This window comes from Phaethon aethereus, assembly GCF_964289735.1.
Source record: "Phaethon aethereus genome assembly, chromosome: 8".
NCBI classification, from domain to species: Eukaryota; Metazoa; Chordata; class Aves; order Phaethontiformes; family Phaethontidae; genus Phaethon; species Phaethon aethereus.
The window spans coordinates 3,920,285-3,934,792 of NC_138584.1; the positions used below are offsets into that span (position 1 = coordinate 3,920,285).

At 48.6% G+C, this 14,508-nt stretch overlaps 1 protein-coding gene across 1 annotated transcript in view; it reads right to left on the reverse strand.

Annotated features, from left to right (window-relative positions):
- Window positions 1-6,014: 6,014 nt before the first annotated feature.
- Window positions 6,015-14,508, reverse strand: part of LAMC1 (laminin subunit gamma 1) — a gene marked incomplete at its 5' end in the record, with an annotated part of 68,583 nt that continues 60,089 nt past the window's right edge. The window contains 11 exons of the mRNA XM_082003018.1: window positions 6,015-7,159; window positions 7,593-7,692; window positions 8,191-8,349; window positions 8,580-8,779; window positions 9,153-9,267; window positions 9,674-9,823; window positions 10,338-10,482; window positions 10,675-10,812; window positions 11,221-11,300; window positions 11,733-11,938; window positions 14,270-14,426. Of these exons, the coding sequence (XP_081859144.1) occupies window positions 6,903-7,159; window positions 7,593-7,692; window positions 8,191-8,349; window positions 8,580-8,779; window positions 9,153-9,267; window positions 9,674-9,823; window positions 10,338-10,482; window positions 10,675-10,812; window positions 11,221-11,300; window positions 11,733-11,938; window positions 14,270-14,426 (1,707 nt within the window). The 3' untranslated portion in view covers window positions 6,015-6,902. The remainder of the gene's footprint in view (window positions 7,160-7,592; window positions 7,693-8,190; window positions 8,350-8,579; window positions 8,780-9,152; window positions 9,268-9,673; window positions 9,824-10,337; window positions 10,483-10,674; window positions 10,813-11,220; window positions 11,301-11,732; window positions 11,939-14,269; window positions 14,427-14,508) is intronic.

Genomic DNA, 14,508 nt, shown 5'->3' on the forward strand with positions numbered 1-14,508 from the left:
GCCCTTTCCTTTTAATTTCACAGGCTGGATCTTAATATAGTTCACAGGAAGGAACCCAGCTTCATGAACATGCTGGTGGCACCTTGGGTTTTGGCACCCAAAGTTGTCTTATTTGATTTTTATTTTTTTTAGTTACTATTTTTTTAAGTAGCGAGACAAAGCCGCTTACGGTGTTCCCACCGATTTGACAGTTCTTAGGTCTGCTTATTCCTCTAATGAAACACACTTAATCCCTTCTGCTCTGAAGTACATCATTTGCCCCAAACACCTTTGCTTCGTCCTTCCTACCCGCTGACAGCCCTCTTCCCAGGAAACTCATCTCCTCCGGCAGCGTTATCAGTACAGCAGTCCCCTTGAACCTTGCCCAGCCCGAGTCCTTGGCTGATTACTCTCTTGGAAGACCAGCTCTCGCCATCAGAAAGCTTTTCCCTTACCTGGCTCCTTCATGTCATCCCTTCTATCTCACCGTTATCACCCCACCCCTTCACTTTTGCAAACAAAAAAAACAGCTTGCTCTCCAGTCACTTCTGCATATTTACTTAGGTTACTCTTACCTCGTCGTCATCCTCCATCATCCTTCAAGATCATCTCTGAAAACCGCATGAATGCACGCATGAGGCTACCCAAAAATACATTTTCTGGGGCCCTGGTTTTCTAAACGCACCAGATCTGGAACAAACCGATGCCCCACCACCCTCCACAGAGCAAACGTTGCCCATTGCAACCCACCGCTACCGTTTAGAGAAGGTGTCTCATGAACACGGTTAAGGGAAATATTACCTCTTAGGGCGAGCGGAAGTGTAAGCGACAGGAGGCACGATGAAGAGCAGCGCTCATCAGACATTGCAACAAATCAGCATTTCTTCACTGGGGAACCTGGGTCTTTTAGTCCGCCAGGTGAAAACTGTCCTTCTGAAGATATCCTACGGTCGCTCTTCATAACAGGACTAAGAAAGCCGCTACAGCAAGGAGACCACTGCAGCGGCTGGCAAGTTTAACCAGTCCTTGAGGAGGTGGCCCTGGCAGAATTAACCACTCCAAAGGGAGTCCGGATCCACACAATCATCTGAATTTTGCCGATGGCTGTCGGTAGCAAGCGACGGATGTGTGAAAGCCCCAAAGCAATAGCTTTGTTGATGTAACCAAGGGAGAAAACCCATTTTGGTGGCTCATGACAGATAAACGACACCAGGATGTTGTACGTGTCCTTGCAGCCCAGCCTGTCCCTGGCAGCCCCAAGCCTTCCTCCGCAAGGGACCTTCTGGGCTGCAGCATCCTCCTGCAACCCCGGCCCTGGGCTGCTTCTGCGGGCGGCCTCACTTCTCCTTCGGGCTTGGTTGAGAAGCGGCTTATCCCCAGCGATGTTCTGTTCGCTTGCTCGCTGTCCTTCCCTCCGCCGCCGCCCGCACGTACCCGCTCACCACCAGCCTCTTCCAGCCTGAGGATTCTCTCCTCCAGTCCGGCAGCAGACCCTTCTCCTGCCACCCGGGATCTCCTCGGTATGGAAAATAAGGAATCCTGCCGTGCCGGTGTCACCAAACTCACGGACAGCAGCAGAGCCTGGACTTCGGTCCCTCCTTCGCCAGACGGGTGCCCTGGGCTTCTCAAAGCAGGCTTAGGGCCAGCACACCGAGCCACCTTCCCTGTGCCGGCGCGGAGGTGGTTCCCTGGTACGGCGCCGTTCCTGGGGAGCGGATCTGTGTTACAACCTGGGATTTAAAGCACGGTGACATTACCGCTTGATCCTTTAAATAAATAAAGGACTGCATCTCCCCTTGCTCAGGAACACGTGGGCTTCCTTCAGGAGACATGGCCTCCCGGGACATTTTGGTTTTACGGCTGTTTTCAGTTAGAGAGCTCAGGGCAGCCCTCGCTCAGCCGGGACCACCCGGCCCAGAGGAGACCCGAGCAGAGGCTCTGCCGGGGCAGGCAGGGGGGCAGGCAGGGGGGCAGGCAGGGGGGCAGGCAGGGGGGCAGGCAGGGGGGCAGGCAGGGGGGCAGGCAGGCAGCGGGACGCTGGGGGTCGCGGGGAAGCGCAGCCCCGCCCGGGTCACGGCGGCGGCGGTGAGCAAGCAGGGCAGGGCCGGGCGGCGGCGGCAGAGCGAGGAAGCGCCGTCGTGTCTGGCCTCGCCTCGCCTGTGCCCTGCCCGTACCCGCGAGGGCATGGGACGGACGGACAGACACGCCGGTGGCCTCTGGGGGCCTCGGTGGGGTTCGTTACGTGGCATCCCCGACGCTCCCGGGACGGGGGCACGCCGAAGGCAGGGGTCCAGTGGCTGCCTAGGCAAACGCCGTCCGAGGTGCCGCAGCTGTAGGCGGGGAGCACGGGCCACCACCGGCTCAGCGCTCGACAGCCGTTCGTCCTCTTCCTCACCAGATCCAAGGGGCAACGCTAGAGCTGCCTCCTCCAGGCAGTCGCTCCCAGCTCCTCCCGTCTTCTGCCAATACCTCACCCTCCCCAGAAGAGCGAAAACCTGGCTCAGCAGCCTCACAAGGTCAGCTCCTCTGAACTTCAGCCTCCCCAGAGCAGCCCATGAGGCCCCCAAACTCAATGAAGCCTTCAACCTCCAAGCCCCCCCTCCTGAAAGCAGCTCTCTTGCTGCGGGGAGAAGCGCCCCAAAAATGTTTACCCAACTGCAAAGACCCCGTCAGACAAGCAGTGCTGCTCTGGCCAAGTCCTTCCCATTGCCGCCTGCCCACCCGCCGCCAGCCTCTCTGCTCCAGAGGGCACAGGAGAGAGGACGGAGCTTGGACAGTGAGAAAAGCCACTGGAAATCAGAGAAGAAAGCCACCAGAGCACGGCTCGGTCACTCCTCAGCAAGGTTCCTCCTCTTCCACCCCAAGGTCAAGCTCAGCCCACGCTGAGCAGAGACCCTGAGGAAGGTGTTTCTGCCTGGACTTCAAAACATGAAGAGACCACTTCAGTGAGCTGGAAGCAGCAGTTCTCATGCTTCCTCGGGTCTGCTCCTCCCTGCAGCGGAGAGGAGCACGTTGCCCTTAAAAAACTCCTTTATGCTCATTTTTCAGAGACTCAGCCTGAATCTACAGAAGCCTAAAGCTTCACCTTGATTTGGGATTTTGCCCAGGCTTCACAGGACAAGCACTGATGCTGTGTGACCTAAGGACAGAATAAAGGGCACAGACTCCCTTCCTAAGCTGAGTATTTTAGCCCCAAAACGGTGAGAGGTTCCATGTCAAGCTACAGCCCATGCAAGATCAGCACCATCCCACCACCCAGCAGAGCTCCCCAACTGAAACATCGGACAGGTCCAGCTGATATATTGGACAGATTTTACCAGCCAGGATATGCTCAACAGCAATGTTGGCAAAAAAAAAAAAAAAGGGTATTTTAGAAAATAAATTATTTTCAGCAGTTATAGCTGAAGAACAAAAGGCCGAAGCTAGACAACCTGAAATTAAACAAATAATGAAAAGAACTTACCACTTGAGAAGGGATTAGCTCTGATGCAAGTTAATGAGACACGTGCATTTTCCTCTGCTGAGAAAAATAAAAGAAACCCAGTCTGCAGCTGTAAGACGGGTGTGATTGCAGAACTGCCCTGTCTGCTATCACACTAATCTCTCCCGACACTAAAAACCTAAAATTTCACAATAAAATTTCTCCTGGGCTCTGACAGACAGGACCCACGGAACAACACAGAATACCCAGATTTATGGCAGTTCCCGGCAGAGAAATTTCAGATTATTTATTTAGGGTTTTTCTTCCCAGAAGCCCTTCGAGAAAGCAGAAAGGACTTACCCTTACATCGCAAAGAAACAACCCCCAAGTCCCCCAGGGCTTTCCAGGAGGACAGCGCAGCTCCAGCAGCATCAGCTCCAACACCACCATCTTCTTTTTTTTAAGGCATGGAAAACCGAGAGGATAAAATTCATTGTAGCCATGCCAACGGACCAGTGGATGCGGGGAGAAACCATCACCACTGTGGCCATCTGCCGCCCACCACATGAGTCTCCACATTACTCTTCCCTTTCTCCCCGCCCCAATCCAGCTCATCTGATTAATTAAGCAAGAGGCAAACCTTATAACCGAGACACATCCCCCCAAAACATCAACATCCCTCCCCGCCTCGAAAAAAAGCAATACTCCAAAGAATGCCAAGGTATAAGGGGTTACAAATATTCAGACTTTATTATAAATAAGAAATACTGTTTTATACATAAAAACTGCAAGTGTTGCATTTTGTTCACCGCCCCAGACAGCAAGACCACAGATTAAGGCAAAAAGCTGGAGTGAAGGCACGTACTGAGGGGGCCACAGTCAGGACTAAGGTGATGAAGGGACTGTCACGCGTTGCCCGTGACATCCAGCACTCCACCAGCAGCTGTCGCGTCATCACATTACGTAAAGAAATAACTGGACTTATACAATGAATAATGGCTGTAATGCAGTAGTGATTAAGAGATCGCTTATAAAGATTTTTTTTTTATTTAAAAATAAAATTCTGTTAAAAACAGCTTAAAAAAAAAAAAAAGAGAGAGAAGAAAGCAGGAAACCTTAGGCCTGAGGTCAGCCAGGGCATGCGTGCATCTTCGCATCTGCTCTTCTCACAGCCTTGGCAGAGGTGATGCGGTTACAGCCAGCCATCTGACCAGAGCAGCCGGCCACGACACCGACCTCAACGCCCCACGCGCGTGGGCCAGCACAGGTAAGCTCTCCTCCGGCTACTAGGTGTGTTTGCAGGGGGAAATCCCGAGCTGGTGAATTGTAAGAATCTCTAAGAGAAGGGGTATAAGAGCGATGCGGGGTTTGCTGGGAACACCCCCCCGCCCAGCAGCGCTGTTCCCGAGGGTGCACCAAGCCTCCCACCTCGCACAGTGGTATCAAGACGTCCCCAAATCCAGCTCTCCGACCACCTCAACGCTGGGTCCGGTCTCCCGACAGCACTACCGCTCCTCCCAGCCCAGCTGCACAGCCACAGCCCCCACCCTCCTCCTGGCACAACGTCCTGGGGGACAAGGACACAAGGATGGGGTGCTGCGAACACCACGCATCAGGGCTGGCTTTGGAGGGAGGGCGAGAAAGCGTCCACCCAACGGGCAAAGCGGTTATTGCTGACGCCCGTATGGGTGCTGAGGATACGGGAGAGGGAAGAAAGCAGGAGCCCAGCTAGGAGAAACACTGAGCGCTAAGGGAATAATACGGAGAGAAGCGATATACGGTCCACGCGCCTCGATGGCCATAGGGGAAAGCACATAGAGGAGGCCAGGCTGTGCCACTCTGGAAATATGGCTGAGTATATTTACACACACATACGCACACACGAGAGACTTCCTCACACTGTAATCATGATTAAAAAAAAAAAAAACAAAAAAAAAAAAATCACATTCACACAAAAAATATAAATTTGAAATAATTAATAGCACCAGTGTGTGTCAGATAATAATTTCTTCCCCGCTACGCAAACGTACGAAGTTGCATAGTGTTTAAGGATAGATATATACTGGATCTCAGGGAGGGGGCGGGGGGTGCCAGGCTGGAGGCAAGGAGGAAGCCGCAGAGGATGCTCTTGTCTCAGAAGAGGGCCGGAGGGGGAGCGAGGGGCTCCCCGCCACTCCCACCCAGCACCAGTAAGCAGCTGGGAAGCACTACCTGGGGAAGGAGCCTGCCGCGGAGGTGGCAGCAGCGGTGTGAAAGGCAGAATTGCCACCCGAGCCTGGCCTCAAGTCGCTGTGCTGTGGTGGCATTAGGGTGACCGGGAGATCGGTAGGCAAAAAGAAAGGAGGGCACTGGTAAAGTCCAGCTCTTTCTGCAAGGTTAAGACAGGCAAAAGGCAAGAGCGATGCCAGGAGATATAAAAAATGCCACTGTCCTCCTCCAGGAAGAAGATGGGGAGAAATACCTTTTCATTTCCACCTGCACATCCTCTTCCTTCCCCACCCAAAGACATTCAGCATGAAGGCCAGCGCAGCTGTCAGAGCTCTCTGGATGGCAGCTCTCCTCTTCAGCAAGACTTTTCCTGCTTGAGCAAACTAATCTGTCAATCAGACATTCGCAGCCTAAAGAAGATGATCCTCTGGCAATTCAATAGCAACACCTACCGAGGGGAACGCAGCTCATGGCTTCCACGCTCCCCAGCCTGGACTACCCAGCAGGTAGCTGCTTACAGACCAGACCCAAAACTTCACAGACCAGGAGCGGGGCTGGCAAGACCTACCACTCCACCAGTAAAGACCTACCCTTCCACCAGTATCTCATCTTCCCAAAGAGCTCCTCTCAGAGGCTGCGTTTTTCTCAGAGCGATGCATCATCACAGAAAGCATTTCAGAAAGAGGCTTCGGCTATTTTGTCAAAGGCTACCAATGCTGTCAATTGGCCACTAGTTAACGATTAAAAAAAAAAAAAATTCACAGGGTTAGAAGCTGGGAAGAGGCATCTGAGTGAGTGCAGCTATACTGGCCATTACAGTAATACTTTGGTAGCCATCCCCTTCCTTCATAGGGACAGAGAGCTCCAGGACTGAGGATTTTACAGTCGAGGGGAGAAGAGAAAAAGTAGGGTTAGTTTTGCCTTGCTGTATACAGCTCACATGGTTATTTCTGAACCACAGTATAAAGAGTCCAGAGCATCTCTCATCCTTGTGCTAATCAAAGGGAAACTGTGTCTGACAGAGGGGCAAAGGCAGAGTGCTCAGGAAGACAGTTTATATAAAAAACCCCCTCGATGCCCAAAGACGGATATTTAATTTGCTTCTCTTAAAAAAAACAAAACAAAACAAAAAAAAACCAAAGAACTTTCAACTTATCCTGATTTGAAAAGAAAACAGTGGCTGTGAGCAGCAAAGAGTTGGGGATTTGAAGAAGGTAATGTGTGTTAAGGCACTCCATAGCCAAACCTCTGCTCCACCACTCACCGGAGGAATACCCCCCACCCCAGTGCACCCTTAGGGTTTCTCAATGGACGGGGTGTTAAAACAGCCAGATGGCAAGGTCTTCTTGATGTCTTCCAGGTTGCTAATGTCCTTCAGGATCTCTTCAATGTCCCTATTGTAGGCCTGTATCGCATCGTCTTGCTTCCTGGCTTCTCTCTCAAGGAAAGAGACTTTCTGGTCCAGATTGCTATCTTTCATCTGGTCTTTGGCACTGTTCAGGGTACTCTCAATCTCATTCAGTTTGTTCAAGTCCACTGTCTCCAGTTGCCCTGAAAAGCCAGAAGCAAACAGCGAAGTCCATTAAAAAAAAAAAAACAAAACTTTAAGCACCCAAAACCGGTGCATCAACACAGCTGAGCCCATACCAAGACCTCCATCAGGCACTCTCTGCATTAGAAACAGCATTTAAAACAGGACCAACCAAACAAGTTACACCTTTACTGCCTCAACAACAGTCCTCAGCTCACAGAAAAGCGGCACCGAACAGTGCACAACAAGCTTCAAGGCCACCCCGGGGGGGAAAAACCAAACAAAAACCCTTGCTGAGAACACGCAAACCCCATTTCTAGAAGTGAAGAGACCCATTTGATTCGTGGCACAGCACCGGCAGGGAAGCCAGCACACCACCCCAGCTGCTAGCACTGCGACGTCAGGCAGCAGGAAAACATTCAAAGGCATAAGGCATATTGAGAACAGCCTTACCTAATTGATCGAGCAGATCATTAATGACGGCAAGCAAGCTGTTCACAGAGTTCTTCGCTTTTCTTGCGTTGTCTTCTGCCTCCTGGGCAGCCTGCGAGGCCTGCAGGGTATTAAAAAAAAAAAAAAAAGAAAAAAGGCTGAAGGGATTACGAAACCATTGCCTCTCCTCCTCACACGTCTGCCCAAGCAGTTAGTCACACACATCCCTGGCTCCTCTCTCCAGGATAACACCCCTGCACTGAGATCTTTATCACAGTGCTGACAGAAGGCCTGACAACCTTCAAATAATAAGTTTTCTGATTATTTCAGGATGGGGATCCCTGATAACTGAGCAGGATTTTGCAGGAAAAGTCAGAACAGATTCAATAGGGCTACAGTCAGGTTGCAGTTAAAAGAAAAGTGTTGCATTAAGAAAACTGGCTCTCAAATTCCACAGGGAACCTATGCTAATGCCACCAGACGAGCTCTTTTGCTCGTTGCACGTTTTCAATCCCATTTAAAGCTTGAAAGAGACTGAACACTAGCTGGACCCAGTGCAAGAGGACAGCAGGGAGAAGGCAGTTTCTTGCCACTCTTGCCACCTGCCAGCATTACTTACCATGCCTGCCATCATCATATCCTGCTCAGCATCATCTTGCTTCCGCTTCAGCTCTTTTTCTGCATCCTGTAGCTGCTTCATCATGTCATCCACTTCTTTGGCCAGCCCCGTTACATCGGCGAAAGTCTTGTCAGCTTCGGCTTTGGTAGCAGCAGCACTCTACAGCCAACACGGGGAACAGGATGAAAAAAGGTGGTGAAGGTGCAGAACTTCCTTCAATCCTTTTCATTAAAATGCACCAATTTCCTATACTGCCACATTTTGCATCCCGTAGTGGGGAAGAGAGCAGAAAGCACGTGGGGCTCACCAGGAAACACTGCAACAGAGGGGTTTATGAAGTTACACACCAATATCTCGGGAGGGTGGCTTCAGAACCACAAAGGACTCACCTTCTGAACAGAACCGGCGATTTTCTCAGCATCATCTGCTTTAGTCTTGGCTTCGCGGGCATCAGCAGCAGCACTGCCAAGCGCCAGCTCTGCCTGGCGCGTCTTGTTGTTGGCTTCAGCAATGGTCTGGGTAATGGCAGGAATCTTCTTCAGCGCCTCCTCTGCTGCTGTCTTGTTATCATTCACCCGCTTATCAAAATCTAAGAAAGGGCAAAGGAGATTCTTATCACTTGCTCCAGAAGAGCCTTGGGATGCTTCTTTGACCAAGCTATCCAGGTTTTGCCACCTTGATATCAGAGGGACAAATTGCAAATTGGAGAGGGGGGTGGGGTATATGCTTGCAGCTCTCCCTATTACACGTCTTCTGACATTAAGTAAGGAACTTAAACAAAAGGAGATTTCTAGTCACTGAAAACATTTCTATTTTTCTTTAAAGAAAAAAAAAAAAAGGCAAAGAACCCACCCAACACTCAGGTACTGGCAATAGCGTGGCCCGTTTAACCAAGATACCCTACTGCCAAGAGACTTGTCACACAGGAATTGAAGGATTCACTGCAAGTGCTTTCTCTTTACCTTTCAGGTTGCTGAGAATGGTATTAGCCTCTTGTAGTGTGCCATTGCCCTTCCGAGCAGCTTCTTCAGCCAGGGCTTTCGCTGCATCTGCTCGAGCCAAGAGCTGGTCTGCAGTCTAAGGAGACAGGACACGTATCAATGTATTCTTACCTTTTGAAGGACAACCATCTAGGTGAATCAAAAGGCATTGCTCAGCCTGAAACACCAATGCCATACAGAACAGCGTTCATCCCTGAGCGGTAATGCTTCCTCTGAAACCAGGTGAATTTAGGTACTTTTGGAATACTGTTCTGAATACAAAGACGACACCATACCTGGCAAACATCGCCCTATTCTCCCATATAGCCTCGAGCCATTGCTTTTACCAGCTTTTTGCATCTCCTTTCCAGGACCATTCTTCAGCATTCTTGAAAGTAACAAGCAGTGCTCAGAATGAGTAAGAATCTTTCCTATCTGTCCAGTTACTTGTTTTCCTTTGTTTTTTTCCAGGGAACAAAAAGCCTGCACAAAACCGAACTAACCTGCTGCTCCGTCTTCCCTTTCTCCAAGAGGTTCTTTACTTCTAGCTCTTTTCCTTTCATGTCTTCTCTCAAGTCCTCATAATCTTTCAGCTTCCTGGCAATTAGCTGATCTAACTCCTCCGCTTCCTTCTTGATCTTATTTGCTTCATTCTGCAGGTGGAAATCAGAAACAAAGGCAGATTCCTGAACATTAAAGAATTTCAGAACAGCTGGCAAAACACGATATAGTTCCTAACAGTCAAACAGGCAGAAGCTACAATGGGTTCCGTCTCTCACAACCACAGTTGTAACTTTGCCCTCAAAGCTCTGAATACCATGAGGGTCAGTGCAACGAAGGACAGAGGTTGCAAACAGTTATATATGCAAGAAAATCTGCTGCAGTACAGTCAGCACAGGAGAGGGAATAGTTCTGCAGGCTTCGGAGAGAACTGAAATTTTTGCACTTCTCTGTTCAAGCCAGGATGTTTGGTAAACAACATTTCACTCAGTTTTTTGTCCTTCAGAGACTGGGGGAGGAGGGGCTTTGCATATGTAGCTTCCTGCATGCAAGTCTCCTGTGTAAAAGTTGAAATGCACAATGTATGTCAGCAACCTAGCACACTGCTATAACGCTTAGCCTCACTGATCTTTAGAAAATGCTGCACGTGATGCTTCCTGCACTTACCTCTAGCCCTGTGGAATCCACAGTAGGCAGACTGGTGAGATTAGCGTAGATCTGCAGGGCTTTGTTTCCAGCTTCCTCTGCCTCTGCAAGCACCTTGTTGGCCTGTTTCTCTAGGTCTCGAGAGATGTTCCTTGCTTGATTATACCTAATAATAAAACCCAAGGATCCAGTTACGCTAAATTTTTTTTTTTTAGAGCTTACTATGAGAATAGAGAGGTTAAGAAATTGAAAGACAACTCCCATAAAACCCAAAGCATACAACGTTACAGAAGGCGTCTTAGTCTTAAGCACTGCTCTAAAGCCAGGAAATAAAAACTATTTTCTGTTACTGACTCACTTCTGGTTGAGCTCATCAATGTCATTTGCAGTTTGGTTCTCTCCAGCCAGGGTCTTCAGCAGCAGGTGATACGCTTCTGTGGAAGTATCATTTGCTGCCTTGGCTATGCGAACAATCTCATCAGCTTCTTTTTTGTGCCTGGACAAGATTACAGAAGAAAAATAATGCCATTAGAATCATCAGCCAATGGTTTCTATCCTTAATTCCGATTTTATTGTCTCTTCCAGATTTCACTCTCTCTTACTTTTCCTTCCTTCACCCAGATTTGCATATGGAAGACGCTGTTTGAGACCATCTCTGCAACCAAGGCATCACTCCAGCAGTGCCCATGAGATCAGCTGAAAGGCACCGCTATGGTTGTACATGTCCCTCGTTCACGTCTAGTGTTTGCCCTCAGTGATACACAGACATGCACCCACGGTGCCAGTCTCTTACTCAGCAAAGGGCATGTGTTTCCTATCAAGCAAGTTAAATTTTGCTTCTTCCTTGTAGGGAAGAGCAGGGCCCTGATGCGGGCTGTGAGGAGCGTGTCTTGCCACAGCTTACCTTTCAGCCAGCTTACGGGCCTCTTCTGCCAATAGAGTCATGTTGTTAGGGTCCCCGCTTGACTCCGGAGGTGTAATGGACTGGAAAAAAAGAAAGGAAAAAAAACCCCCCAAACCCACCTTAAAGCTCTTTTTTCATCTTTTATTCATCTTTGCTTTAAATATTTATTGTCATGATCTAAATGCTTAGAGATGTATCTAACCTACTTCTGACTTCTCTGTATTTTTTTTCTTAAGCCCATGCAGATTCCACCACAGGTTATCCACTAAAAACAAAGGTGCTGATACTTATTTAGGGGTTCTTACATTGGTTTCTTTGAGCAGGGGCTAAGATAGAATCTATGACAGACCCTGGTGATCTTCTGTTATTTATTTTGCATGATCTTGGGCAGGGGAGAAGATATTTCCAAAGCAAATTTGCTATATGAGAGAGAACAAGCAGAGAAACAGACCAGAGGGCACAGAAAGGAAAGTCTGTCTCCTAACCATGCAGGATCTTGGCAGCACACTCACCACATTGTCAGCTGCCATCTTTGCCTTCTCAAGCATATTGGAAGCTAAGCTGATCAGGTCCTCGGTGTCCTCCACCCGCACCCGGGCTTGCTCCGCCAGGTTCTCTGTCTCCCGCACTGTGCCCTGGATGTTCCTCAGCCTGTTGAGCTGACTCGCCAGCGTGTTGTTGATGTCTTTGAGACGATCCATGAGCCCCTGATCTACATCTGAAATACACAATATAAAAAAGAGGAAGGAAAATTAATTACAGCAGGAAGAGAAACTGGAGCAGCAGCTTACCATGACAGGCAACATGTCAGTAGGTTAATCCCCTATTGAAAAGGGACCAGCAAAGCTGTTTCGTAAGTCAGTCAGCTTGAGATCAAAGTCGTCATCAGAATATGCACCAAATATGAGAAATGAAAAGTCATTAACTACTATTAAGACAATCCTGCTGCATGTTGGAACTGACTCTGGTGGGGGATTTTTGTGTTCAGAATCATGTTTCACCTCTATCTGACTTAAAAAAAGACAACAGAGCTGTTCCTCAAGAGGTATGAAACATCTGCTTTGTGAATTCTCTTTAGCTTAACTCCTAGAAGGTAAGAGAGATGGAGCAATAGAGGGGCTCTACATTAGTTCCCCTCTTTGGGCAATAGTGGCTAGTCCTGAGCGAGACACAGCCTCTATACGGAGCAGCTAGATGTGCGGAATAGCAAACCCAACCCAAACTGCCCCCCAAACCAAAGGGATGACAAAAGCTGGCAGGATAGAGTCTTGGTTCTCCAATCTGTAGGACCTATGAGCCCATCAGACTTGCCCAAATTTTTCAACTACCAGGTAACTCCCCACAACAATATCTTAATAATGGAGCCATAAAAGCAACCTCATGACCAGGGGCAATTACTTTTGAAAAGGTGAGAGCGTTATTAAGAGATGAAGCACAAGCCTACAGGCCTCCAAAATTAAGATTTTTCCCAATTACATTGCCTTGACCTTGCAGCACATCTTAAGTATTGAACATGAACATATGACACATTTCAAAAACATACTACAAACTACGTATCAAGTAGAAAAATAGAATTAAGTGCTACAGGTGTGCACAGATTTCTGCAAAGGTAGTTTTTGTTGCATTTAACTTGCCTCTTAGGGAAGAGCAATGAGGCTGGTGAAGGGTCTAGAGCAGATGTCTTATGAGGAGCAGCTGGGGGAACTGGGATTGTTTAGTCTGGAGAAGAGGAGGCTGAGGGAAGACCTTATCACTCTCTGCAACTACCTGAAAAGGGGTTGTAGCGAGGTAGGGGTCAGTCTCTTCTCCTGAGTAGCAAATGATAGGACAAGAGGAAATGGCCTCAAGTTGTGCCAGGGGAGGTTTAGATTGGATATTAGGAAAAATTTCTTCACCCAAAGGGTTATCAGGCACCGGAACAGACTTCCCAGGAAAGTGGTTGAGTCACCGTCCCTGGAGGTATTTAAAAGACGCGTAGGCGTGGCTTAGGGACATGGTTTAGTGGTGTACTTGGCAGTGCTAGGCTAACAGTTGGACTCAATGATCTTAAGGGTCTCTCCCAATTTAAATGATTTTATGATTCCAAGAGGTGGAAAGAAAGATGATAAACACCACCACAAAACCCAATCCATTCCCTCACCTTTCTCCAATCCCCACCCTCCTACGTGTGACTTATCTAGGCACGGATGCCAAGCAGGCAGCATAAAGCTACCTCAGCTAAAGCTAAGAAGAGCTTCAGTGATCATTCCCACTGGCAGGAATCTTCCCAAGAAAACACAAGTATTAGATGCACATCAGCTTCTTCCCCAGCTTCATGCAAAGGGGACAGATTTTTCTAAAGTGGTCTGAAATCACTGAACCATCTTTTACTGCAAAGTCCGCAGCCGCCTTCAAGTTGCTCTTCTCCAAAACACACATCGGCTTATACATTAAAAAGACCCTACGGACAAACCACCGTCACATTGCTTAACATCCTGCTCACAGGCATCCTATGGTAGAGGTGACAGCGCAAGAAGCAATTTGAAGTAGAATGTAACACGAAAAGTAGCTACAGGCCATCACAACAGCACTTTTGAGAACATTATACAGTTTATGGTGGGATAATTAAGCTTGCCATCAGGATTTTGAGACTTCATTCTGATTGCTGATGACATCGCAACAAGAACTGCTTTATCCCAAGATGTCTGAACAAATTTATAAGCATAATAAGTAAGTATATTGGAAAGCGTTCTGCTTGTTTAACAAGTCAGTAAAAACCTCCTTTGCATCCGGAGAAGAGGGTAACACATAAAATACTTGCATCTGTATGAGCTAAAGGCAGAGCTTTACTTTGCATGTACAACAGAGACCACCGGGAGAACAGCAGGGATAAAAGCACAGCCACCGTTGTTTTGATAACAACATACGCTGTCTCAGCACTATCTGAACTAGCGGTCTTTCCTGATGCACGGTATAGGCTTGAAATAAAACACGCTGCATCCAAAGGAAACAGGAACATCAAGCGAAGAGCTCATTTCACATTGGTCCATGTCTGATCGGGTCAACTCACCTTTGCTGTTTTGTGCTTCCTGAAGCAACTCCATAACATCTCTTTCTGCCTGCTTCAACCTCTCTTCAAAGGCTTGATCGGTTACAGTTTCGTCTCCCGTACCCAGATTTGCTATAAGATTTTCCAGCTCCTGCAACCTCTCTCGTTGCTCTGCCACCTACGCAAGGGGGACAGAGCACAGCTACGACACAGAGCAAAGCATCTTGCTTTCAGCAAGCATCAGCCAGCCCTGGGTGTAA